Source organism: Pan troglodytes, chromosome 11 (genome assembly GCF_028858775.2).
Source record: "Pan troglodytes isolate AG18354 chromosome 11, NHGRI_mPanTro3-v2.0_pri, whole genome shotgun sequence".
Taxonomy (NCBI): Eukaryota; Metazoa; Chordata; class Mammalia; order Primates; family Hominidae; genus Pan; species Pan troglodytes.
In genome coordinates this window covers 61,249,238-61,275,927 of record NC_072409.2, presented here as the reverse complement: position 1 = coordinate 61,275,927, position 26,690 = coordinate 61,249,238, and the positions used below count along the sequence as shown (strand labels likewise).

Below are 26,690 nucleotides of genomic sequence, written 5' to 3'. Positions count from 1 at the left end.
CTTTTTGAAGGCATGTTATAAAATACAAATCCCTATGGGGTGGATATTTTTATGAGAGCAAATTCTCCTCCCAAAGAGAAATGTTGTGTTAACATTTCAAGTTAGCCCTTAATCTTTTTTTGTTTTTATTTTATTTTTTGAAACGGAGTTTCACTCTTGCTGCCCAGGCTGGAGCGCAATCGTGTGATCTTGGCTCACTACAGCCTCTGCCTCCCGGGATCAAGCAATTCTCCAGCCTTAGCCTCCCAAGTAGCTGGGATTACAGGCACCTGCCACCACGCCCAGCTAATTTTTTTTTTTTTTTTTTTTTTTTTTTTTTTGTATTTTTAGTAGTGACAGGGTTTCACCATGTTGGCCAGGCTGTTCTCAAACTCCTAGCCTTTGGTGATCCGCCCACCTTGGCCTTCCAAAGTGCTGGGATTACAGGCATGAGCCACCGTGCCTGGCCAGCCCTTAATCTTTAAAGTACCTTTCAACAGGAATTTACTCAATCATCATAATCAGCAGCAATAAGGAAACTGTCTCCTTTACAGACACCGGAAGAGAGCCTTAAGGAGACCTATCATTTGAGTCACTAAGGGCTCCTGGGTCAAAACAGAACAGCAAGGCCTTTCACTTCCCTCTCCTTGGATTTGAAAGAGTAATTCTCAAGACCTCCCCATCCACAGAAAACGAATGGGTCCCCAGGTCACTTGTCTCTCCCAGTTCCCTCTAGGAACTGAAAGAAATCTTGGCATCTTGCCTTGATCAACAATCATCATTTTCTTTTACGTGTTTTAAGTGGACATGCAAAACAGCACCCACTTTTGTGTAACTGGCATTTTGGATCATTCTTTTTTTTTTTTTTTTTTTTTTTTTTTTTTTTTTTTTTTTTTGAGACGGAGTCTCGCTCTGTCGCCCAGGCTGGAGTGCAGTGGCGCGATCTCGGCTCACTGCAAGCTCCGCCTCCCGGGTTCACGCCATTCTCCTGCCTCAGCCTCCCGAGTAGCTGGGACTACAGGCGCCCGCTACCACGCCCGGCTAATTTTTTGTATTTTTAGTAGAGACGGGGTTTCACCGTGTTAGCCAGGATGGTCTCGATCTCCTGACCTCGTGATCCACCCGCCTCGGCCTCCCAAAGTGCTGGGATTACAGGCGTGAGCCACCGCGCCCGGCGGGATCATTCTTTTAAGATGAAAATCACACCAGGAAAAACATCAAGTTAAAGGAGATAAAGCCCTAGGAGAATAAAGTATTTATGCTTTAGAAATAAAACAGGTCACATAAGTCAAAAATATCCTTTACCCGAGCAAGAAACCAAATCCTAAACTATTACTCATTACGGGGAAGCAGTTTCTTGATATCAGATAAAAGCATAGCAAAAGAAGTAAAAGGGAGAACTCAGATGTCCAAGGGTTGTTTTATTTTAGTTTATATTTATGGAAGTGGTACAGAATTTTGATTATTTCTTTTTTAAGATAACTGCTGTGTGCGCCCTCTAAGACCAGCTCATTTTTATGGCACTGCTCAATTCCTTAATTATTCTGAGGCAGCAGAGAGAAAAAATACAATGTGATACCAAATTGAACAAAAGGAAGTTATTCAATGATAAATCATACTTGAAATGTCACTTAAAAATGAATTTTTCTTTGTCATCATGTCTCTCATGGACATTTGATTTTATTACTTCTCTTTAAGGTTAGGTTGAACCATGCATACAGCAATTAAAGCAATTTTCACCTGAAAACAGCAATGTCTTCTGGCTCAGCATAAATAGCTTAAATACTTTTGGGAAACACTTAATTCAACTGAATCCAACAAATGTTTACTGAACTCACATCACGTGCCTAGCTCCTTGCTCAGTAGTGGCAGATGCAATAATGGCAGATGGCAGATACCATATCTCCTGGGTAATTCAACATGACAATCGTGCTGTTAAGAATCAATAATCATACAAAAATTAGCTGAGCATGGTGGACGTGCCTATAATCCCAGCTACTTGGGAGACTGAGGCAGGAGAATTGCTTGAACCTGGGAAGCAGAAGTTGCAGTGTGCTGAGATTGTGCCACTGCACTCCAGCCTGGGTAACAGAGTGAGACTCCATCTCAAAAAAAAAAAAATTAATAATCAGTCTGATCATCTATGGTCAAAGATAGACCCAGAATTCAGCCAGTAGTTGATTCAACAAGTTAAAATATGTCCCCAGCTGATTTTGATAGTGTTTAATAAAAAGAGCCATGTAGGGATTTTCTTACCCCTGTGATAACTTCAGGGAGGTGGCATTTTTTAACTTCCTACTTTTCATATAGGAAACAGACTCATTGGAAAGATAAAAGACTTGCTTCAGATCATGTTCAGCTTCCACGCTCTTGGTTGCTGGTCTGGTGCTTTGTCTGTTGACTAATTCCTTTTTCTCCCTCCTCACCCCAGGCCCTCCCCCGTAAAGTATGGAACCCCGTGCCTTCACTGACCCCAGCATCCTGAGAGTTGAGGGGAGAGGGCAAAGTCAAATAGACTTTCTGGTGGGAAAATTTGGCTGAAGGGTTTTCTGTAAATTTTTGCTCAGTACTATATCCCTTCATATGTTGCTACCTCCCCCGTGCTCAGTAATTTTAGTTTGTGCTTTTTGTTTCTCTTTTTGTTTCTTTGGTTTGCTGGCTTTGTGTTCTTTTCTCTTTTTTTCCTTTTCTTTTCCTTTTTTAATGCAGGAATCGGTCAAGGTGTTCCTGTGGTGGCACTCATAGTGGAAGGAGGACCCAATGTGATCTCGATTGTTTTGGAGTACCTTCGAGACACCCCTCCCGTGCCAGTGGTTGTCTGTGATGGGAGTGGACGGGCATCGGACATCCTGGCCTTTGGGCATAAATACTCAGAAGAAGGCGGGTAGGTAACTTTCCAGGCCCCATGGAAGAACCCTAAAGCCTGTTTGGAAACGAGGGTATGAGTGGATTATGTTTTCAGTAGCTCAACCAAGACCTCAAATCAAAACAAGCTATGAACAAATTGTCTAAAAAATGTCTGTCATGGGAGGGCTGTGGTGAAGGACAGAGAAACATATTCTAAATGTCCTATGAAGTGGGAAATTCTATGAAAGCTACACGGATAATAAAAAGGGTGAAGAAAAGAGAGGAGGTCATAGGCTGTGGTCTCCTTTTTCTTCTCTTCGTATCTCCTTCTCCTCCTCCCAGTAAGGAGAAGCAGGAATTGAGTTTTAACACATGAAGCATATCCAGTCTGTACCAGATGGTTCAGGTTGGTAACTTCAGAGAAGCTGGGTTGTTCAGCTTCCAGGCTTGGCCTCCAAACACCAGCATTGCGAAGCCACTGTGAAGATATGTGGTAGATCGTGCCATCAGGCTTCTCTAGATGGGCTGGGAAAGTCAAATCTCTGTAATGGTAACTACTCTGGTCCTTTGTAAACTCCTGTTGAACCCCTCATGCCCTTTCCTTGGTCTGTTAGGCTCCTAATGCTACTTTCAACAGCCCAAAGCCCCCAACCCCAGAAAAGATTCCCCCTTCACAGCACTCCCCTCCAATCCAACTTCCCACTGAGCAAATGCTGAAATCCAGGCACTCTTGCAGATTATTAGATCAAAATAAACCATCCTGAGGTGTGAGTGAGATTGAGGGGGTAAAACTCAGGGAAGCCATTGATGTTTTAAGTAAGGAACTTCCTAATCCAATCAATTCCCCTAACACATGAAATTTGTGGGGAGGGGAAAGCCCCAAATGAGATGATGGTCTTTTATTCATGCCTTTTATAAATACACATTAAGTGTTTCCTGGGTGCCATGTACTAGGCCAAACATTAAGATGTAAAAAAGAAAAACGTACAATTAATTGCCACTCTCAAGATGCTCACAGTAAGTCTAGTAAGTAGACAAGTATTACAAAACAAAAATACAAGTGAGCTCACCTACAGCAGGATGCTCCCTCCTCCATCCCTCTCGTACCCATCCCTCTTGTACCCAGTCTGCTTTATTTAAATAGAGACTGAGCATGGCAAGTCAGTACCATCCCATCTCTCCCCATCCCCTTCCTCATCTTTGACAGCAGCCCAGTACTCCACATAAGCCATTAAAACAGTACGCCTACCTAGTTAGTAGATGAACCTACGTTTGTGAAGTGAGGAATAACAAAAGGCATTGAGCCTCCAGCTTAACACTGCAAACCTGAAAGCTCTGATACCAAAAAATAATAATAATAATTCTAATTTTTATAAACTCAAAGTTGGAGTTTTCTTTACTGGCAAATTTAGTTAAATTACTATTATATTTTGATAGTAAATATTGGTCCATTTTATAGCTCAGAACTATTTAAATTTAGTTAAATTACTATTATATTTTATAGTAAATATTGGTCCACTTTATAGCTCAGAACCTAAAAAGAGAATATGTACCCAAACTTCTCTATGTTTACAACCAACCCAGAGTTTAAGATTCTGAATTGTGCTTTGTTTTATTAAAAATTTAACCAAGGGTCAGGCACAGAGGCTCATGCCTATAATCCCAGCACTTTGGGAGGCCGAGGCGGGTGGATCACTTGAGTTCAGGAGTTTGAGACCAGCCTGACCAACATGGTGAAACCCCATCTCTACTAAAAATACAAAAATTAGCGAGGTGTGGTGGCACGTGCCTGTAATCCCAGCTACTTGGGAGGCTGAGGCAGGATAATCGCTTGAACCCAGGAGGCAGAGGTTGCAGTTGCAGTGAGCCAAGATTGTGCCATTGTACTCCAGCCTAGGCAACAAGAGTGAAACTCTGTCTTAAAAAAAAAAAAAAGAAAAAAAAAATTAACCAAGGATCTCCTTTCTCTAAATCTAGCAATTTGTTCTATTTTTCAGAAGTAAACTTAATAATTTTAATACAGTTTTTAGCTTTGGCTTTTTTCTTACTTTTTAGTTTGCAAATTATTTTATGGTATTCCTACAAAGTAGATGCAAATTTGCATTCAGAATGCACCTTTTGTTTTTCTGGGTTTTTTTGTTTGTTTGTTTTGTTTTTTCAGAAAACTCATGGAAAAGTACAGTGTTCACCTCAGCATTTCAGGTTTCTCAGGTGTATACACAATGAAAGCCAGGACTAAGTGCCTATTATTTATCATCATCTTGGATTGTCTACCTTGAAAATGTTAAAATATTTAATAAGTTAAATATAAATACGTTAAAATACTTAGATTGCCCTTCCTGCTTTAATATGGAGGAAAGGTTATGTATTTTAGAACTGGGTGGGACCTAGATTATTTAAATTAAATTATTATTTAAATTAAGATTATTTAAATTAAGCGCTTTGTCCAAAGCCACACAGCCCAAGATCCCAGGCCAGAATCCCTGCTGGTATATCATGAACATGTACTGAAATGTGTTTTATAGTATGTGCTGTAGTGTTCCTCATATAGTACTTCAGTGATATTGTTTTGTAAATATTCAAATGCACTTCAGTTGTCTTCAGCTTCCTCTTTTCATTATACTTTAGTATTATTATTATTACTATTGGTATTCCAAAGAAATCAAAAGCAATGCATTCCTGGTTGTAAACCAGTGTCCAAGCTGATCAACCCCGTGTCATGGGGATTCTTTCCCTTTTCCTACCTAGGCCATTATACAACAACCCCAAAATTAAGAGTCAAAAATATCATGTTTTCTTTTTTTTTTTTTTTTATGAAATGGAATCTCACGCTGTCCCCCAGGCTGGAGTGCAGTGATGCGATCTCAGCTCACTGTAAGCTCCACCTCCTGGGTTTACCCCATTCTCCTTCCTCCACCTCCCAAGTAGCTGGGACTACAGGCACCTGCCACCACCCCTGGCTAATTTTTTGTATTTTTAGTAGAGACAGGGTTTCACTGTGTTAGCCAGGATGGTCTCGATCTCCTGACCTCGTGATCCTCCCACCTCGGCCTCCCAAAGTGCTGGGATTACAGGTGTGAGCCACCACGCTCAGCCAAAAATATCATCCTCTTTTAACTTTAATTAGCAGTTTTTGTTGTAATTTTTTATAGTCAAAATATGCAAAAGCACAATCTATATGGGATCTACACCAACTATGAACAATGGCTGATTATCAAAGAATATGAGTTTATGCACATAACTAGTGCAGAGGTAAAGAATTAAGTATAATTTTTGATCTTAAGATGTTTTAAAATTAAAACTTTAAAAATTTTAAGAAACATTTAGAAATGGTTAAGAAAATAGAAGTCTAAAGAGAAGTTTTGTATTTTATATGTAGTGTTATGATGAAAGTGTGCCCTTGCTCCAGGAAAGCAATTATAAATTCATCATGATAAAATGAAGGCAGAATGTTTCTCTGTGCCACCTGAATAACTTCAAGAATTTAATCATGTTTATTTAGCTTGATAAGAAATTGTCTAGCCACACATGTGCAGCCAATTTTAAAAATCATTTCCAAATAACATTATCTTGCAGTAGTGTGCTTTATGTTAAGAGAAAAAAAAAATGGCCCACCTAGACCTTATTCACCAGGAAGGATTTCTTCTTTGATTTCTAATAAAGTCCAACAGTGTTGGAAACGTTTCACTACAAATAAATGTAAATCTACCACTATATGATCATATAAACAAATCTATATAAATGTGCATCATTGTACAAATAGAATTGGATATAGAGAACACATACATCCTGTTTTTGAAACCTTTACTTCAGGGCTACATCAGTATCTTTTCAATTACTTTGGTAACTTAAATATGATTAAAAATGTTTTAAGTTAATTTAAAGATTCTTAAATAATACAGATCCAAGAACTATTCAGCTATAGAGACTTTCATTTTATAATCTTAAAGGAGTAAAAAAAAGCCTTACATTTTAACCTGTGTGAACTTTATGTTTTATCTTTGAATTCCCTTCTAGAATGTGAATTTAAAAGACAATCACTTTGGAAGTAATTTGTAATTGACAAAACTGATTACTTTTTGTAGTTGAGATTACTTAGGATAGAAAAAGACAGACTGCATCTATCACAATCCAAATGGGTTTGGATAAACTAAGAGATAATTGCAGTTAAATTCTTGTTTGAGTCTCTTTCTCCCTATCTCTGCTCTGTGGCATATAGTACCTGGAAGAAATGGTCAAACTCCCATTTTTTTTCTCATTGGCATAATGGATTTTCTGTTTCTCATCTGTCATAGTTTAGAATGAGTCACTAATTAATTAAAATTTAGTCACTTTCCGTAATTAATTTTGTTGCTTTAGAAATATTATCAAATTTTATTTCTAAATCATGAATGACTAAACATGACAAAGTTAAAGAGATTCATGCTACCCAAATAGTAATTAAATCACCTAAGTTTTTTAATACTAGGATTCTACTTTTTGTGTTTGAGCAATATGAACTGTAGTACTCATAGTTGGGGATACCATACCTTTCAGGATGTAGACTCCTGACATTGAAATCAGAGATTACTTTGCCTGATAATGGTCAACTGAAGTGTCAGACTGCAGAGAAATGTTGTCTAGCCTGTCATTTGTCAATCAGTGAGCAAGTACTTCACCCATAAAAAAAGTCAGTGTGAAAAAGGCATCCAAATGCGTTTGTGTTCCAAAATGGTGCTCCTCGTTCATCCAAATTTTATTACGGATTTTTATGTTTATTTTGGCATCTTCATTCCAGAGATAATCATCTGTATTTACCATTTTTAGATACTTTAGGACAAGAAGCAGAGCTTTCTGGTAGCAGAAAGCCTTCAAGTTTTTCAGTCATCTGTTACTAACTTTTGGGAAGTTATCAATGGGGAAAACACCAAGAGACTGTTCACGTTTTTGTGTGTCAGTGGAATTTGTATTGGATATTGTGAAGAATAAATGAGCAATGGCTTGGGAGCAGGAGAATAGATAATACATTTCTAATAAAAATTTGACTTTCCTGTTTAAAGGATGTTTAATAAGGGTCCCTACATGACTTGATTAGCTGAGGCAAAGGCATAAGTGAATGCTAACTGCAGATGAAAAACAAAAAAAAATGTTGTATGGCTTCAAATTATGTAACTATATATTCCTAGTAGAGATGTGGCAAAAGTGTGTTTCTCTGCAAATATACATCAAAATGACCAAAGGCATGAGAAAGTCACCAGAAACCTAGACATTTTAGAAACCCAAGTGTAGTCTGTAATCCCTAGGGCCTGTCATTCTGTGCAGTGGTCACTATTGTTTTCTCCTGCTGCTCCAGAGATTTCCATCTAAAGCTGAAGGGTGTCAAACCCTTATCATTTGTCTCTATAAGACCTGCCAAAAGAACGTAATTGATCTCAATGGTTTGTATTCCAGCATGATTTAGACATAATTGGAATGTCAAGTGAGAAAAAAGGAGACATATCAAGCATGCTGGCTTCATGTATCCATTATAGTTTTTGTAAATTTCATCTTACCTTGTCTCTTTTCTAAAATTTTCTATGAGAAATCATGTCAAAACTTGATTCTTTTTTATAAGTTTCTCAGAAGGGAAACCTTGGAAACATCTTGTACAGACAAAGAACGCTGGTGGTTTTATCTATAAAAAGGGTTATTTTTGTAAACTGTTTTCCAAGTTAACATTTATTGAGTGCCTACTATATGCATGGGCTTGTTGGAAGATGAATAACGCATGGCCCTAGCTATCAAGGACTTTATAATGAGGACTAAAACATAGACACAAGTGCAGATAACTAGAAGGTCATGTGTGCTTTGATAAAGGCACAAAAGGTCACAAGAGCACAGAGGGTAAAATAAATGCGTGGTGCATTCTTCACGAGAATCCTATCAATGGAACAGTGTATGTTAATATCCACAAAATGGCAATAGAATGACTCTATTTTTCCTCTTCCCCTTTTCCATCAAAAACTGGATCTAAGCTGAGGGTCAGCCTGGATGACTGAGAGGAACTAATATTTGACCCTCCCTTATATAATTCAACTCAGACAAAGAATCTGAATAAGATTGAAGAAAATTGGTAAAAGGGACAAATTCATTGAGACAGTGTGGCAGTGTTTTGTGTGTGTGTGTGTGTGCGTGTGTGTCAAATTTATATACACTAATAAAATTAATTTAATTAATCCAATAAGATTACTTTATGTATACAGAAGTATATATATATATTAATCCCTAATCCCTATAATTATCTGCCTGTATATATATGCTTAAAATTTAAGTGAAGACTTAAAGATAGAACTGATAATATAACTTTTCAAATCAATCAATCACTAGGTATTTTTTGAATGCTTGTTTTAGGTACTATGGGTGCTATGAAAAGTAGTATAACTTTCCTCAAGAGATGTACACATAATCTTATTTGAACTAATATACTAACAAATAATTTTTCAATTAGATGTTGTTATTGAATTCTGGGAAGGCAGAAGGAAGCATAGGTTGGAGTAAATGGAGACAGTGTCATGGAGACAATACCACGGCAGTTTTTGCCTCCATAGTATATATAAAGACATAGATATATTGCCACCTGTGTTATTGTATCCAAGCTCTATAAGGCTAGAGTAGCTCCATGTATTTAAGAAAGTGTGAAATAAAATAAATACTTTTGTCTTAGAGTTCCCTATTTTATCCCTCATGTTGTATCAACATGGGAAGAATGAAGCATTGACTTTAAAAAAAATTATCCAGAGTTTCTTCTTCAGGGAAGAAAGCACCACGGAGAGGAAAAGTTTCATTGATCTAAATTGGCTCATCAGCTCCCTACATGGACTAAATTTGCTTTATACTTGCTCAGCTCCACACTATTTTCTAAAGAGTTGAGCAAAACTCTTTAGGAAAGAGTGTCCTTGAACATAAAGAGCAAACGTCGGAGAAAACATAGTTGCATAATCCTTTATGATAGAGAAATCCCTTTTAAAGAACCATCATCTACAACTTTCAGAAAGCGCATCAATGCCAAGTGATGATTTCAAAGCTCTCTATTGATTACATTCCTCTGAGATTTCCTTAGCTAACTCTTGGCTACTTGTTTAACAACAACAACAACAAAAATCCAAATAAACGTGGTTATCAAACTTCAGCATGTCTGAGAATCACCTAGAGAGCTTTGGGAGATCCAGCTCCCCCTAAATATCCTGACTTTGATGCACGTGGGGTGGGGCCCAAGAAACTGTATATGAAACCCAAACCCCAGGTGATTCCATTGAGAGTGGCCTATGGCCCACACTTCTCTGATGTTTTCAAAAATACCTTCCTTGGTTTCTGGGCCTCACCTGCATTCTCCTCACAAGTCACTGCGTTGTTACCACAAGCCCTCTGTACCCTCTGCCAAATTTTGTCTTTGAAACCCAGTTGACTTGAAAAACATATTTACCATCAATCACCACATTTCTCTCTTTCCCACAGCTGTACTTGGTTCCAAACGTCTATCAGACTTGAACATTCTTCCCTGAAAAGCAAGCTGTGCCATAAAAATACTCATTTTGACAGGACTGACAGATTTATTGCTTAGTATTTTTATTTACATGGAGTTTTTAAGGGCATTCAGTTTACTTATTTCCTTGTTTCTTTTGCAAATCATTTTTTGACTAGCTCAAAATATATAACCAATCTAAAAAGAGAAAGAAAAAAGGAAGAGGAAAGCAAAGGTATTTAGAAGTGAAATGGTGCTAGTTGATGGCAAATGACGGTCCTCTCAGCTGAGAGGCAGGGTTCCAGGGGCCAGCATTGGAAGCTCAGCATCTGCAGTGTCCTACCCCAGCTTCCTTCGACTTTACAGTTGGAATGAACAGCCTTTAAAGAGTCCTAACCTCCCACTTGCCTTGATTGATTTTTACTTTTTTAAAGTCCTTGAATTCTTCCTCAAGTGAAATCTCAGGTAGAGGTGCAATATGTAATACAGACAAGGTGCAGGTTTACTCTGTCAAAGATGGGATAGGAGGCCTAGACCATGATTCTCAAATTTTATTCTGCATCAGAATCACCCAGAGGGCTTGTGAAAACAAATGGCTATACAGGAGGAACGAGTTCAGGAGATGTATCGTACATCATGGGGACTATAGTCAATAACAATATATTGTATACTTGAAAATTGCTGAGAGTAGATTTCAAGTTTTCTCACCATAATAAAATGAAAGTATGTGAGTTAATGCATATGTTAATTAGCTTGATCTAGCCATTCCACAGTGTATACACATATCAAAACATACCATTAATACCATAAATACATACAATTTTTGTCAATTAGATATACATTTTTTAAAATAAGAGGAAAAAACTACAAAAAAAAAATCTCACAATTGCTGGCTCCACCCCCAGATTTTCTAATTCAATAAATCTGGTTGAGGTCAGGTAATTTGCATTTCAAAGGAATACTTAGGCAATGCTATGCTTTTGGTCCAGAGACGATACTTTCAGAACTATTTTCCTAGAGCCTCCTTTCTGCCTGGCTCTCACCTACAAAGGCAGCTCTGAGGCAGCTGTGTAGCTCCTCCTCAAAATTCCGGGGGCTTCTTTGTGAAACTCCATTGAAGACCCCTGACCTATAGGTCAAGATCACATTCCTTTGCTTGGACTCAAGATCCACTGTATCCTGGCCCCAGCTTTTCTCTAGAGCCAGCTCTCACTCAACAAACCTTCCATTCACCCTACAACCCAATGGAGCTGTCCTCCCCACTGTTCTCCAAGCACTTCCTTCTGTCACAAGGCTTCTCTGCCTTACCATGAGATGCACAAATGCATTTCTTTACCCATTTAATTTCTAGTAAATTTTTCTCTGAAGTTTCACAAACTAGCCTCTCTCACAAAAAGATGTAGTAAGGGCTTTAAAACCCACAAATTTATCTGAGTGAGGTGCAAATAATAAAACGTACTGGTGTTTCATTCCTTTCCTTTAGAGGAAATATATTCTGAATCAACCTGGCTGACATTAGGATCTACAGCTGCTAGGGATATAGTGGATTAATGCCTTACCTAGTGGTATTATTAATAATAAATAATGTTTGGGATGTTTTTAATGGATTTTCCCCAGATTCCTCATGCAATTCTCAGATGTTGGTCACGGACCACAGGATTTATGAAAACTATATAGAGTGGTGAACACATGCTATAAAAGCTTCTTCAGTCAGAGAAACACTAAAAATGCATTAAAGTAGGATTTCAAGATTAACTTAAGTCTGCACTACTGTTTTCTAGAAAAGTCTCCATTCAGTTTCAATAACATCTTTTTGCACTATCCTAATTGTTGGACAACTCTCTTAGAGTCGATGTACATATTTATTATGTTTTCTTGGGATATTCCATGCAAAGCAAGTGTCCATTCATGAGCATAAACCTCTAAAAGTCTTGAGTAAGCAGTAAATAATCCATTCCTCTCAATCCATAGAACCATGATTCAGTGTCTTGGAGACAAACTTAAAATTTGGAGTTGTTTAAGCCTATCATCTCCTTGGTTTTTGCCATTTGATAGTAAATTTGAGATTTTATTATCTCTAATGCATTGATGACAAATACAGTTGACCCTTGAATGACATGAGGTTAGAGTTGCCAACCCCCCATGTGGTCAAAAATCCATGTATAACTTTTGACTTCCCAAAAACGTAACTACTAATAGTTCATCATTGGCCAAAAGCCTTACTAGTAACATATCAACATATATTTTGTATGTTACATGTATAATATATTTTTACAATAAAGTAAGCTAGAGAAAAGAAAATATTGAGAAAACCATAAGGAAGAGAAAATATATTTACTATTTGTTAAGTGGAAGAGATCATCATAAAGGTCTTCATCATTGTCGTTTTCATATTGAATAGGCTGAAGAGGAGGAGGAAGAAGAGGAGGGGTTGGTCTTGCTATCTCAGGGGTGGCAGAGGAAGAAAAAAACTTAGAGTGTAAGTGAACCCACACAGTTCAAACCCCTGTTGTTCAAGGGTAAACTGTAGTTTAAATCTGAGTGTCAACTCCAGTAAATTGGTAGAGGCTTCCTGGAATGATGTATTAATATGATTCTAAGATTGCATCTCAGTGCAGAAGAAAGCGTACTGTGATAGATTAACAATGTCTGCTGAGGCAAAGATAGGAATTTGGAGTCAACATGCCATGAATTTATTTGTTATTTCATGAACTGAAATAAAGCCAAAATCTTATAGATACCCCTGTAGCTATAAGACTACCAGGCAATCATCACGTAGTGCATTGAATCATGAAACCAACAGGAAAATTAAGACATCCAGCTGTCTGGAAGATAGAACAAAGGAAATGGTCCATTTTTTCGTCGACTCTGCAAGGCACAACAGTGTTTAAGTTATCTATCATATGAGCCTTTCCACACAGACATAATACACAGGAGATGAAGAACAAGAAATGCTTTAGTGTAGGATACTGCTTGGATCTGGACTGAGAGACAAGCTAATTGAGCAATTGCCTATGAAAAATGCATGAGAAATTTTTTTGAAAAACTAGAAATCTATCATAAACATGTAACAAAAATAGAGACACTTATATTTGTCCCAGTGTTTCATAGAGAATAAAAGGAATATTTTGATAAATTACTTTGAAAGAGAATTTAAACTTATCCCTCCCCTTTTCCCACATCTCTGACCCTCTCCCCAGCAGCATGCTCAAAAATTTGAAATTAATATTTTTTAGAGCTTCTACATGCATCAGCCTGATCTAGGCACTTTATTTCATAAACTTCATGAGGTGGCTATAATTATTATCCCTATTTTATAAATGAGGAAATTGAGGACAGAAAGGTTTGGTAATTTGCTAAATATCTCAAAGCTAGAGAGTGGTCAGCCCAGACTGACTGGAGCTGGAGCTTAGGCCCTTAGCAGCTATACCATGTTGTCCTCTAAGAAAGTGGGACCCAGTAACTGCAGGAGGTTTATTTTGCTTGCCCCAGAGCTGAGCTTTCCAGACAGCAGAGGAAGTGGCACCCAGATTCCATCTTCTCTCCCTTCTCTCATATGCTGGGTAACTTCTCCTGTGAGTAAGTGTTGCACCAATGTGTAAGACCAGTCAATTGCAGGAGGCCAGTGTTGTAGTCTGCCTGGAGACCCCAAAAATTCAGTCCAGCTCTGATTCTGTCTTTTGTATGGGTCCTAAAACAATAAAAAAAAATTCGACTTTTCCTCTTGCCTGGGCTATGGCAATATTCGCTGATGGGATTGCACTTGGAATGAACTCAGAGAGTGCGATTTCCTTCCAATGTTGGCAGCAGAGAATCCACCTGACATGTGGCAATCCCTGTATCCTTTGGCAGCACTTCACTTCTACTGTTGTGCACATTCATAACCAAAGGCAAAGGAAAGAAGAGACATGACAGAGACACAGCCAACATTGTTCAGGATTTTTCATCTAAATGTCCCACTTGTCCCTGCCTAAGATGGAGAGTTTGGCAGCCCTGCCTGTCTCCAGAGCAGCACTGCCCAACAGAATTCTCTGATGATATGGCTGGGTGTGGTGGCTCATGCTTGTAATCCCAGCACATCGGGATGTCGAGGCAGGTGGATCCCTTGAGCTCAGGAGTTCGAGACCAGCCTGGGAAACATGGCGAAACCCTGTCTCTACAAAAAATATGAAAAATTAGCCAGGTGTGGTGGCATCTCAGGAGGCCAAGTCCCAGCTACTTGGGAGGCTGAGGTGCGAGGATCACTTGAGCCCAGGAGGCTGATGCTGCAATGAGCTGTGATTGCACCACTGTACTCCAGCCTGGGCAACAGAGCAAGGTCCTGCTTCAAAAAAAAAATACTCTCTGTGATGACAGAGATCTTCCATATCTGTGGTATCCAACCAGAGACTCCCTGAGTGCTTGACCTGTGGCTAGTGTGACAAAGGAAATGAATTTTAAATTTCATTTCATTGTATTATAATTAAATAGCCACATGTGAGTAACAGCTACCATATTGGATAACAGAGCTCTAGCATTTCTGCAGTTGGTTTCCACCAAACTGAGAAGCCTTGAATGTCTGATAGATCTCAAATATTATTGGACATTTTCCCTATTTTTAATTATATTCTTTCCTCCAGTCAGCATTATGTATTTAGTCATTCAATAGATATTTTTTGAACACCTACTATGTTCCAGGCACTATTCTAGGCACTGGCAAAAATACACTAGTAAACCAAATAGACAAAAATCCCTGCCTTTGTGGAGCCTTTGTTTTAGCAGGGTTAGATAGACAAAAGTAATAAACACAATCCATAAACACATTATATAATATTTTAGAAGATATATGCTATGGGGTAAGAAAGCAGAGTAAGGGAGATCAAGATAAGGGGTGGCAGAAAAGCCTCTGTCTTCTGCACCTTGATTAGCACTGAGGGGAGGGGAGAAGAGAGTATATGCACAGTTCAGGTATCCAAGGATTTACAGCCTGGTGAGTATTTTCTTAATCTGTCTGATGAAATGCCATGTGTAAAATGCACAGCACAAAGCGTGTCTTATAGAAGGGACTAAATACCTTTCTTACCACTTTCACCCCCACCACACCACCCACCTTCAGTTTCCTTTTTGATATGTATCAGAGCCTTCTGTTTTACCATAGCTGGCTCAGGAGTCTAAGGTGAGAACAAGGAAAGAAGAGGGAAGGGAAGGAGAGAAGGAAAAGGGAAGGAGAGAAGGAAAAGGGAAGGAAAGAAGGAAGGAAAGAAAGAAGGAAAAGAATGAAGAGAATGAAGAAAAAATAACAAGAGAAGCCTGATCCTCTTGGCTTCTAAATCCAGCTCTAATGCTTACCAGCTATATCATCTTAAGCAAATCAGTTCACCTTCACAGACCTCGGATCCTTCATCCATAGAATGGTTGTTCTAAAACCGTATCATTCTTTTATCCTAAATATCAAATCTCTCAGTAGAATTTGCTGATTTGTGCCTTCTCTAGAACATACAGACTTCAAAAATATTAAAGTAGGAGGTTGCAGCCAGGTATGAATTCTTATCCTAACACCCGTTTGAGTTCAGGATGGCATAAAATTATCTGAGAGTAATGGTTTCAAGGCATCTTAGCAACCCTAGTTTGCATGACTTTTGATGAATATGATCCAAGAGCTAATGAGCTGTCCGCACTGATACCCCAGCTAAGTGGCTTTGAAATGTGGCCTTTCCCATCCTATTCACAGACCTACTTCATCCGAATTTCACAGAATTACTGAAATCTATCTCCCCCATAGGGATGGACTCCTCCAGCTAATATGCATGCCGGTTACCTTGCTTCAGCTCTGAGCTAGGCATCATTGGGATTTCCTGTAGGTGCAAAAGCCCCTAATGTTCTTAATAATAACAACTGCCAATTATTTAACACCTATGTGCCAGGAACAGTGCCAGGTGCTTTCCATACATGATCTCTTTTTTTCCCAAATACATCAACCTAAAAAGGCATATACTACCCTTATTTAACAGATGAGGAGATGTTGGCTTAAAGAGATCAAATAACCTGTCTCAGGTCCCTCACTGGTAAATAAAGGAGCTGTATTACAGCCAAAGGCACCATACCATAGCATCTTAATTATGTCATTCCATCTCCTATAGCAGATTGTGAAACTGGCCTCACCACTTCAATGTATGACGTGGAACTAGTTGAAAAAATATAGATGTATGTTGTGTTGATTTTTATGTGATATAATTACTTTGTGTTGTCAAAACCACCAACATCTAAGTGAGGGAAATTACCTTGATATCATTGAAACTCTTAACATCCCCAAACAGCTATTGAGAACTTCTATGGGCAAGATGTTGCCCTAAGCATTATGGGGGAGATGCAAATGAATAAGAATCTGTCTGTTCCTGACAAGAGCTACAAAGCAATTCAAAGGAGGGATGAGGTAGTATCCAGAAATAGAACCAAATATATGTTTTTGAGTTGCCAGCCAGTTCAATTCTTGAATTCCTGGCCTCAAGCAGTCCTGCCACCTCAGCCTCCCAAAGTGCTGGGATTATACGTGTGAGTCACCACTGGCCCAATCATTTCTAAACACCCTTTGAGTTTAAACAACAACAGAAAGATAAAGATAGAGACCAATAATATTTCTTAGAGATAATCTGATTAAAAGGAAAAGGATCAAGAAAACCAAATTGCTGGATTGTAAAACTTTATGCCATATGTCCCAGTCTCCCAAATAGGCTTGAAGTACATCCCACCATGAGGACAAAGAGGCATGGGGAAGACCGCCTGGTCACCCACCTAAAGCAGGCAGCTACTCAGTCTCAATCCACAAAGATTCTTCTATAGCTAACATTGAACCAAGCACTCTTCTAGAACTTAAGGCACATGCGGAATAAAGAAACAATCACTGCTTCAAAAAGTTCATCATCTACTAGAGTAAGACAAACAAATAACTTCCATGCAATAAAATAATCATAGAAATATATATCAAGTGGTTTGAGAGCACCAAGGGAGCAGTAATCAGAGACTTTCACATAGGAGATGAGGGTGATTTTTTTTAAATTTTCTTAAATTTTATTTTTAATTGACAAATAACATGGGATACACTGCGATGTCTTGATATATGTTTACATTGTGGGATGATTAAATCAAGTGAATTTTTTAGCGTGTCTTCACTAAAGCTTAATAGTCTTACAGCTGAATCTTGATCATCCATACTCCAAAGCTCAGAAACGTGCAATATACCCTTGTAACAAAACTCCATGTGTACCCCCTGATTCTAAAATAAAAGATGAAAAAAGAAAAAGGAGGTGAAGTTTGAGCTGAGTTTTAAATGATGAGTTTTGAGTGATGAGGTCAGGACTACAGAATAGTCCAAGTAGCAGATATAGCAAGCTGAAGATATAGAGGCATGCAAGAGTCTGGTGGGCTTGGGAGATTCAGTGTTTATGGGATATGTGTGACAGAGTGGCAGGAGATGAGCCTAGCTGTGGAGCAAGACCATAGACAAATCTTAAATTCTGTATGCAAGTAGAGATGTTATCTTGCTCGTGATGGAAAGCTATTGCAGGGGTTTAAGAAGGATGCAATAGAATCATGTCTGCTTTGTAGAACCATTTAATTAACACTGGGAAATGGACTGGAGGAGGATAGAGAAGAAACCAATTAGCAGTCTGTTGGTACCATCTGAATAAGATATGATGAGGACGAAAACCAAAGTAGATAGAGAATGAGGAAAACTGGAAAAATATTTTAGGAAGTCAAATTTTGTGCTTTCCATGCATGATCTCTTTTTCCGAAATACATGGACCTAAAAAGACGTACACTACCCTTATTTAACAGATGAGAAGATGAAGCCTTAAAGAGATCAAATAACCTGTCTCAGGTCCCTCACTAGTAAATAAAGCAATTCAAAGGGGGAATAAAGTAGTATCCAGAAACAGAATCAAATATATGTTTTTGAGTTGGGTGGCCAATTAACTTCTTGAACTCCTGGCCTCAAGCAATCCTGCTGCCTCAGGCTCCCAAAGCACTGGGATTATCGATGTGAGCCACCACACCTGGCCCAATCATTTCCAAACATTCTTTGAGTTTAAAAAAAAAAGAAAAGATAGATTCTAGCAGAAATTGACAACATCAACAGGTGCTGCTGTTGCTTTATCTCTCCAAACAGACCCCAAAGTGGAATTAAGACATCAAGAAAAAAAAAAAACTGTCTTTGGTGGTGACTTAAACTGGGCCTTAAGGGCTGACCCAAGCATACACACATATTACTGAAGATGTCCCTTATATGCAGCATTTAACTGCTGCACAAAATGTGATGATAGTATCCATGGAAAAAAAAGTCTCTGGCTAGGCACCAAGGCCTAAAAGAAATACCTGGTACACACTAAATGCCAAATAAATGTAAATAGGCAGCTGGATCAAAAGGAGAAACTATTTGTAGGTTCTATGCACAAATCAGTAATAATATTTTAGAAATATTTATGAATAGTTGGAGTATTACTTTAAAGGAAATGGTGGTTCTCATTATAATGATCTGTTAGAAGAGAAAATTCAAAGTAAGGCAATTGAGGCTGTTTATCACCAAAATATGGAAAAGATCAGTTTATGCCTCATCTGAACAGAATCACTTGATATCATTGCTTGTCTCCAAGATGATCACCATTAATATATTCCTTCAGTGTATATTTATGCTGTCATCAAGAGGTGAAGTCTATTCCTTCCATCTTCTTGATTCTGGGCTACTTTTAGTGACTTGTTACAATAATCAAGTACAAGAAAGTGACATTCTAGGACTTCTGAGGCTAAGTCCCAACAAGCCTTGTAGTTTCTGCCTGAGTCTCTTTGAATGCTCTCTCTAGGAACCCTCATTTTAAGAGAAGCCAGCTTCCGTGTAAGAAGTCCATCTACCCTGCAACCAGCAGGGAAAGAGCAATGCAAGCCAACCCTCAGCTCTTTTAGCCAGACCAGGCCAGGTACCAGACTTGGAAGTAAGAAAGCCATCTTGGATATTCTAGCCTCAACAGATGCCACATGGAACAGAATTGAGGCCCCAGACATATGGCCACAGTTGAGCTATTGTAGTCTTCATCAGCCATTCCAGCTATTCCAGTTGAGGCCCTAGGTATGCTGGAGAAAAATGAGCCATCCCCATTGTGCCTGCCTAAATTCTTGACCCACAAAATTATCAACACAACAAATAAGTGCTGTTTTACATAAATAAATTTTGGAGGGTAATACCCATCAATTACAGAATACATGGCATACAACTTTTTCAGTTCCTTGAGGCTAGAACTGAATATTATTTATATCTCTATATCTAACTTAGTGCCTGGCACACAGAAGGCATGAATATTGTTTGTTGAGTGAATGAATGAATGAATGAGCAAGCAGATGTCTGCATGGAGTGTTTGCAAGACTCTACTATAATTAAGCCTCCTAAATGTGCTAAGTATCTCCATTTCCCAAACATAGGAAAGAACTCGTGGTCTCTGACCTCTCTAAAGTGGGGAAGTTATTTCTCCAGCCTTACACCACTGGACTCACCAGATGTGCAGAGCACTGTTAACGCCAGGAGAGAACTCTGCATTGTACATAGAGGCCCTGGCCCGCTAGTTGTGCTACTTCGTGAGAAGGAATACGTCAGTGACTCTTTCCTAAAAAGCATCGTAGGACTCTCTGTTTGAATAATGCATATGCTTGTGCAGGACTTGCTATGTGTCAGGCACTTTTCTAAGCCTTTTACAAAGCTTAACTCATTTAATATTCACAAGACTATGAGATAAGTACTATTATACTTCCCATTTTACGTATATGAAAAATAGAACATCGACACTAACTTACAAAAGATCACACAGCCAACAGGTAACAGCTTAAATCCAGACAGCCTGGCCCTGGTGGCCATAATGCTGTTGTTAACAATGCTTCCTGCCTCTCTGGGAAGAATCATGGTGTTACTTGTCATGTTACCAGAGTCATGACATTTGGGGAGGAAGTGGCAACTTTTACAAAAAAAGCAGGAGAAAAATATGCCATTCTCTCTGACCTCAGGCAAGACATGCAACTTTATGTGCTCTTAATATAACATTTAGTAATTTGCTTTGGCTTCTAGCAAATGATAAAATTTCATTTTTCTTTAGAGAATTAGATATTCTGTGGGTGATTGTGTCTTTTAGTGCCAAATTGTGGTGTTATTAACAAGTTTTTTTATATAGCTAAAATTTTCTCATACTGTGTCTGAATAAACTAATAGAAAATATCTATGGAGGTCACAGGAAGGGCTCTTCCTCGAAAGTCATTAACCTAAGGTTAGCTCTTAGATTCCCATTGAATTCTAAATGCATTTCCTAGTTTTTAAATCTAGGAACAAAACTCTAATATTGCAGGTAATTTGCAGGTAATTAAATTCATTCTGAGAAATATATTTGTATGTGTGGGTTATATTGAGAGCATTTGAACAGAATACTAATAGCAAACTCTGGGGCGTTTTGTTGGTTACCCTGAGCACTGGCTGAACATTGGCCTATTTTAAATTACTCTGTGACTCATCTACAAAGCTCCAGATCATAAGCACAGCATTTAAATGGAGACACAAATGCCATAGTATAGAGATCTGCCTCACTTCAATGACTACACCTCCTATCACAAAACCCTCTAATTTGAGATGTACCAAAAATAACATGGGTAGATACAAAGCCACAGATTAACAGTTTCCATAAATAAGATGACTTTGTCAAGGCTCAATTCTAAAATAAAAATTTCACATAATACTACGACCATATTTTGATGTCAAGAAATTTTCAATCAATATTCTAGTGCCATAAAAAGAAATCTAAAATAGGCTCATCTCTAATTTTTATGATGATTAAGTATTACAGTAAAAAATTTTAAATCACTCCAATGTTGCACAGAAAAAGATGGGAAGAACTAGAAAATAACAATTTTAAGAAAGCAGGCTTCCATATATCCTAAGGAATATGGTTACAAAATAATAAAGGATCTTCAGAGAAGATAGAGTAAGCCTTTGTACCCAAACAGAAGAAATCTAGTTCAGCAGAGCAAATACTTATGAAAAATTAGAAGTAAATATACTTGTTTTTTGTTTTTTGTTTTTGTTTTTTGAGATGGGGTCTTGCTTTGCTGCCCAGGCTGGAGTGCAGTGATGCGTGATCTCAGTTCACTGCAACTTCTGCCTCCTAGGCTCAAGCAATCCCCACACCTCAGCCTCCGAGTAGCTGGGATTACAGGCACGTGCCACCATACCTGGCTAATTTTTGAATTTTCAGTAGAGGTGGGGTTTCAATATGTTGGCCAGGCTGGCCTTGAACTCCTGACCTCAAGTGAGCCACCCGCCTCTGGCTTCCAAAGTGCTGGGATTACAGGCGTGAGCCACCAAGCCCGGCCCGCAAATATACCCTTCAAACTACTTAATGCACTTTGTGATTATCTTCATTTAGTGTTCCCCCTTATCATCCCTGATACAGATGATTAGGAAACTATGAAAGACTTAGAATATAATCAGGAAGAGCAACACCATGGGGCAAGGCTGAAGTCAATAGGCTCAACTCAAACAGTGAGATAATCAAGCAGTATGACTTAGCACAAATCATTTAACCTCCTTAGGGCATAGTTTTCTCTTCTGCAAAATGAAATTAATCCCACTTGCCTCATGGATTGTTATGAGATTATCTCTGAAGTCCATTGTGTATGTTAAACCATGACGTGCTACAGACACATCAAATGTTTGGTGGGATCTTATTTAAAACAATGTTATTAAACTCTTTGCCAAAGGCCTGAGACCTAATATCTTTTCTTCGTTAAAAGGGGAGATCTACAAGTGTTGGGGAGCTGTTAAAGGCAGGAAAGCACTAAAAATCAGATTTTCTTCTTGTTGCAATCAGAAGGATGGAAAAAGAACTGAATCAGAAAGGGCGGTTATTTAATATTTAATTTCTTTAACTTTATGCTTTGAATGGATCAAATCACCTTTGTTCCACCTGTAATAGGTATCCCACACTTTGGAAAACACCTTAGAGAATCCTTCCACTTCTAGAATTCTATGGTTCTTGTCACTAAATGATCTAGCCAAAGCCACAACTTCAACAATTGGGAAATTGGGCTCAAAGGATAAGATTCTTACTGCCTTTCAGCTTCCTAACCACTGAAACCCATAATCAGCTAAATTGCACATCATTCCTCAATTTTTAGAAAGTGACAGATTGGATACAAGTGTCAGACAGATCCCTCATGCAGATAATGACCTTGGGGAGCTGGGATTTCATTACAGATGGTTGGTAGTAGAAAACAAATTTTGAGTTGTTATCAAAATTAAACACCTGCAGATGAATGATTACATCTATCAAGTGGCTAATCAGGAGAATCCTTTCTGTTGTTAATCATGTACAACATCAATGGACGCTTGATACTGAAGAGCTCTATAGACTCATCCACTTGGGTTACCTGTCAGGTAGACACATGCCTAGGTCTGAGTGTGCATGTCTTTACTTTTCAAGAAAATTAATTGGCAACACAAATGTGATCATGCCATCCTTCTGCTTAAATCTTTCAATGGCTTTTCATTGTCTGGGGGATAAAACTTAAAATCTCTATAACATCACCTTCGAAGTCCCCATTGATCTTGTTCCTGCTCACTCCCTCTGCAGCCCTATTTTGTTCCACTCTTTAATTTGCTTTCTCAGCTCCAGCCATACTGACCTTTTATTTTTTCCAAACTAGGCCCGTTCATGCCATTTCGTCTGCTGTTAATTCTCTTACCCAACCCTACCAACCCCAACTATGCCAATGCTCATTCATTCATGTCTCAGATAAAACAGCACTTCCTCAGAAGAGTCTTCCCTGAACCCCTTAGATTAGATTAGATTCATTTGCCACAAGCTTCTTTACTTCTTTTCCACTGACAATCATGGTTGAATTGCTGATTCACATCTTTCTACTCCACTGGCGCATAAGCTCATTGAAGGCTGGGAGTGCATATATAGCTCCTCTGTTCCTGGCACATCCTAGTGTGTGGCACTAAGTAGACATTCACTATGCATTTGTTGAATGACTAAACAAATGAATGAATGAATAAATGATTTCAATCTGGTCCACAGCTAAGACCACAGAATCATTCAGAATAATTAAGATAAGAGAGGATTTGGCATTATTTTGTTCAACCATCCTCTTTTTCTAAATATAAATTTTTTTTAGACAGGTTCTGGCCCTGTCACCCAGGCTGGAGTGCGGTGGTGTGATCTTGGCTCACTGCCTCCCTGGCTCAAGTGGTCCTCCCACCTCAGCATCTCAAGTAGCTGGGACTACAGGCATGCACCACCATGCCCAACTAACTTTTTTAATTTTTTGTAGAGACAAAGTCTCACTGTATTGCCAAGGCTGACCTCGAACTCCTGGGCTAGAGTGATCCACCTGCCTCAGCCTCCCAAAGTCCTAGGATTACAGGTGGGAGCCACAGTGCCCAGCCTAAATGTGTATATTCTTGATATAGAATATACACTTTGTAGGAGTGGGGGAAGGGGTGACCCAGTCCTTCATCCAGCTGAGTGACCTTCCAGGATCGTTGGTATAGTTCTGTCATGAGGAATGCCACCCTCCTCAAAGCAGGGCCATCATAATATCCAACCTAGTGAGTTCAGATGAACCTCACATAAACTGGATCACAGCAGGTCACTGATAAGAAGACATCTTCTGGCTCCCCATCTTGCCTTCTTTTAAGCAATAAAGTTTTTCTTGCTTTCATGTTGAAGGAAACTCCACAACTGCCTGCTCAAATAGCCACAGTGATGAAGAGAGGCAGTGGTGTGATCCACTTGGTGTAAACAGAGGCAACATGGTGTGGTGGAAAGAGCCCTGGACAAATATTCAGAAGAACTAGGTTCTGATTCTGATAACTCTGTCACTTATTTGTTGCGTGAACTTAAACATCGGGCTCTTTCTGGCTAAAATGTCCTGCCTGTGAAATAGAACAAATCCCTTGTCTATAGAGTTCCTGTAATCAGCAACTGAGATAATTTATTTTACTATTTTATTTAGGAGTTGCTGATACTTTAATTATGAAAGCAATTTGTAATCTGTAAAATACTAGGTAAATTATGGTAATTTTGCCACTGGTCCTTGAGAGCAGTTTTGTCTTCCTGAATTTAAATAGTATCTGTTATTAATAAAGTGAGTTTTCCGTCCCTGCCATTTAATGGCTCGTAGAGAAAGCCCTGTTCTCACCAGAGTAATGAGAAAGAAGTTAAAAATTAGTTGTGATTGATTCATATTCAAGACATAATTGAGCATTGATTAGATATGATGCCTCTTTCCTGTTTTCATTTATTCTTCTATAGCATAAAAGCATCTTTTAATCAGGTAGCTAATACTATACTGTCTTACTGTTCACTGTAACAGAACAAAAGCTTGACATAGATAATGAATACCTAAATCATAGGCCAGACAGGCTGCCGCCTACATGAAATGATTTTTGGGAAAACATAATTCCTATTTCTGCTTATGGATGTTCAAAAACTTATTAATGAAATACTGTCTTTATTTCCACAATTAGACATGACGCTGCAATTTAAATCTCCTGCAGTACTGTTAGGAGATTTATATAGTACTGTTAAGAACAGTATTATAGCAAATTCTTAACAAGAAGATGCAGATGATTAATTGAAGGTAACTTTTGATAAGCAAACTTGAGGAAAAGGGCATTTGACACATGCCATATGAAAAACAGAAAAATAAAATTAAAATATGTAAATCAATCTTTCGACTTTGTTGGTTTCTGAGAGAGTAAAATTGATTTATTTTTAAATGCCTTTTTAAATTATCACAGGCGGGATACCTTTTGTGAGAAAAATACAGAAATAGCTCCTATCTAAAGTAAACCCTCATTATTTCCTCTTGAGCTCTGTATTTCTCAGAAATACTTGCTGAATAGGAGTTGGTTGACCTGCTTTTGACATTGTTTTTATTTGCAGACTGATAAATGAATCTCTGAGGGACCAGCTGTTGGTGACTATACAGAAGACTTTCACATACACTCGAACCCAAGCTCAGCATCTGTTCATCATCCTCATGGAGTGCATGAAGAAGAAGGAATTGGTAGGTAATTCCGCATGGGTGGCCAGCTGTCTCCACATTTTCAGTCATTTTCTTGAATCACACAACATTTTCTCAAATCATGCAACATTCTCTCTTTCTGGCCGAGCTTACAGCTCTCCTCAGGCTCCATTGGCTCCAGTAGCTTCCTCTCCTAAGTAACTAAGACACTGCTTTTACTGCCTTCGAGTTAATAAGGTGTGTGCAGCAGAGTTTTAGCATCATTTCCTTTTGGAGCTCATACAAATGCTCTGACTGCCTCAACAAAATGAGTTGAAGTGATAAAATTGGTCCCCTCCTGGAGAACGCTTCAGCTTGATCTTCTTAGGTTTTGGATTTCATTTTGCTTGTAAGTCATGAACCACTGAGGTGCTTTGTGTCAAATAGCTTTAATGACAAAGGGTCCAGGCTGTTACACTAATCTGTACAGGTAGAAAACGGAGAAACATACTCAAGAAATCCTGGAGGAATCTAAAATCAGAGCAAAATGTGTTTCTAAAATCAGAGCAAAATGTCTTAGAAATGTGGTATGATCAAAGACCCTGTTAGGGTGAACAAAATCATGTGATTTTGTTCTCTGCTTACTCAAACATTTAACAAGAACTTGCTATCTGCCAGGCAGGGAGCAAGATCTTTATGCATATAAACTCATATGACCTTTGCAACTGTCCTGATGAGAGAGGTACAATTATTACCCTCATCTTACAGATGAGGAAACCCGGCTCATTTGATTAGTAAATGAGGAGCTAAGACTCAAAACCAGTGATGTTTAACCTCTGTATGGAGTATTTTTATTCAGAAAGTGTCTCACTGAAGCCAATGCAGTGGATCACCCACTCTGGGTAGATGCCCCCAGGCCTCAGCCAGAGAGACTATTCTCAAAGGTCAGTTAAACCCAACTGCTGAGAGAGATAGCAAAATGTTTAGAAAAAAAAAAAAAAAGGAATTGATTAGAGTGGGCAAGACCCATCTCCAAAAAGCATCCACACAGCCTTTGTGAGAAACCTTTCAGCAGCTAATAGGACAATACCTAGGTACACAGTCTGGCTGCCCCATATATAGAAGCCAGCGAGCGGGTGGGGCACACAGTCATGGCTGCTGTCATTCCAGGAGAACTCTACTACGCACGAAGGTACCACCCACATGTGACATCCTCCCATCTCGGATGTCGTTAGCTTATGGTGTTGCAGCTCGAATACTTCCTCTATCCAGGGAGGCACTGAAGCCCTGGGCTTCTACATGCCACAGTAGGGATTATCTTCTGAGTACTGATGCTTTTCCAATGCTGAGGCCAATTCTAACTGAG

At 38.7% G+C, this 26,690-nt stretch overlaps 1 protein-coding gene across 28 annotated transcripts in view; it reads left to right on the top strand.

Moving 5' to 3' along the window:
• The window catches only part of TRPM3 (transient receptor potential cation channel subfamily M member 3), a 901,150-nt gene that overhangs the window by 662,455 nt on the left and 212,005 nt on the right, over positions 1-26,690 (top strand). For 27 of the 28 annotated variants that reach the window (XM_054658878.2, XM_054658880.2, XM_009456711.5 and 24 more), the window contains 2 exons: positions 2,689-2,863; positions 25,264-25,387. In XM_054658878.2, the coding sequence (XP_054514853.1) occupies positions 2,689-2,863; positions 25,264-25,387 (299 nt within the window). Of the gene's footprint in view, positions 1-2,688; positions 2,868-25,263; positions 25,388-26,690 lie in introns of those variants that run through there. The other variant, XM_054658890.2, reaches the window with a different exon arrangement.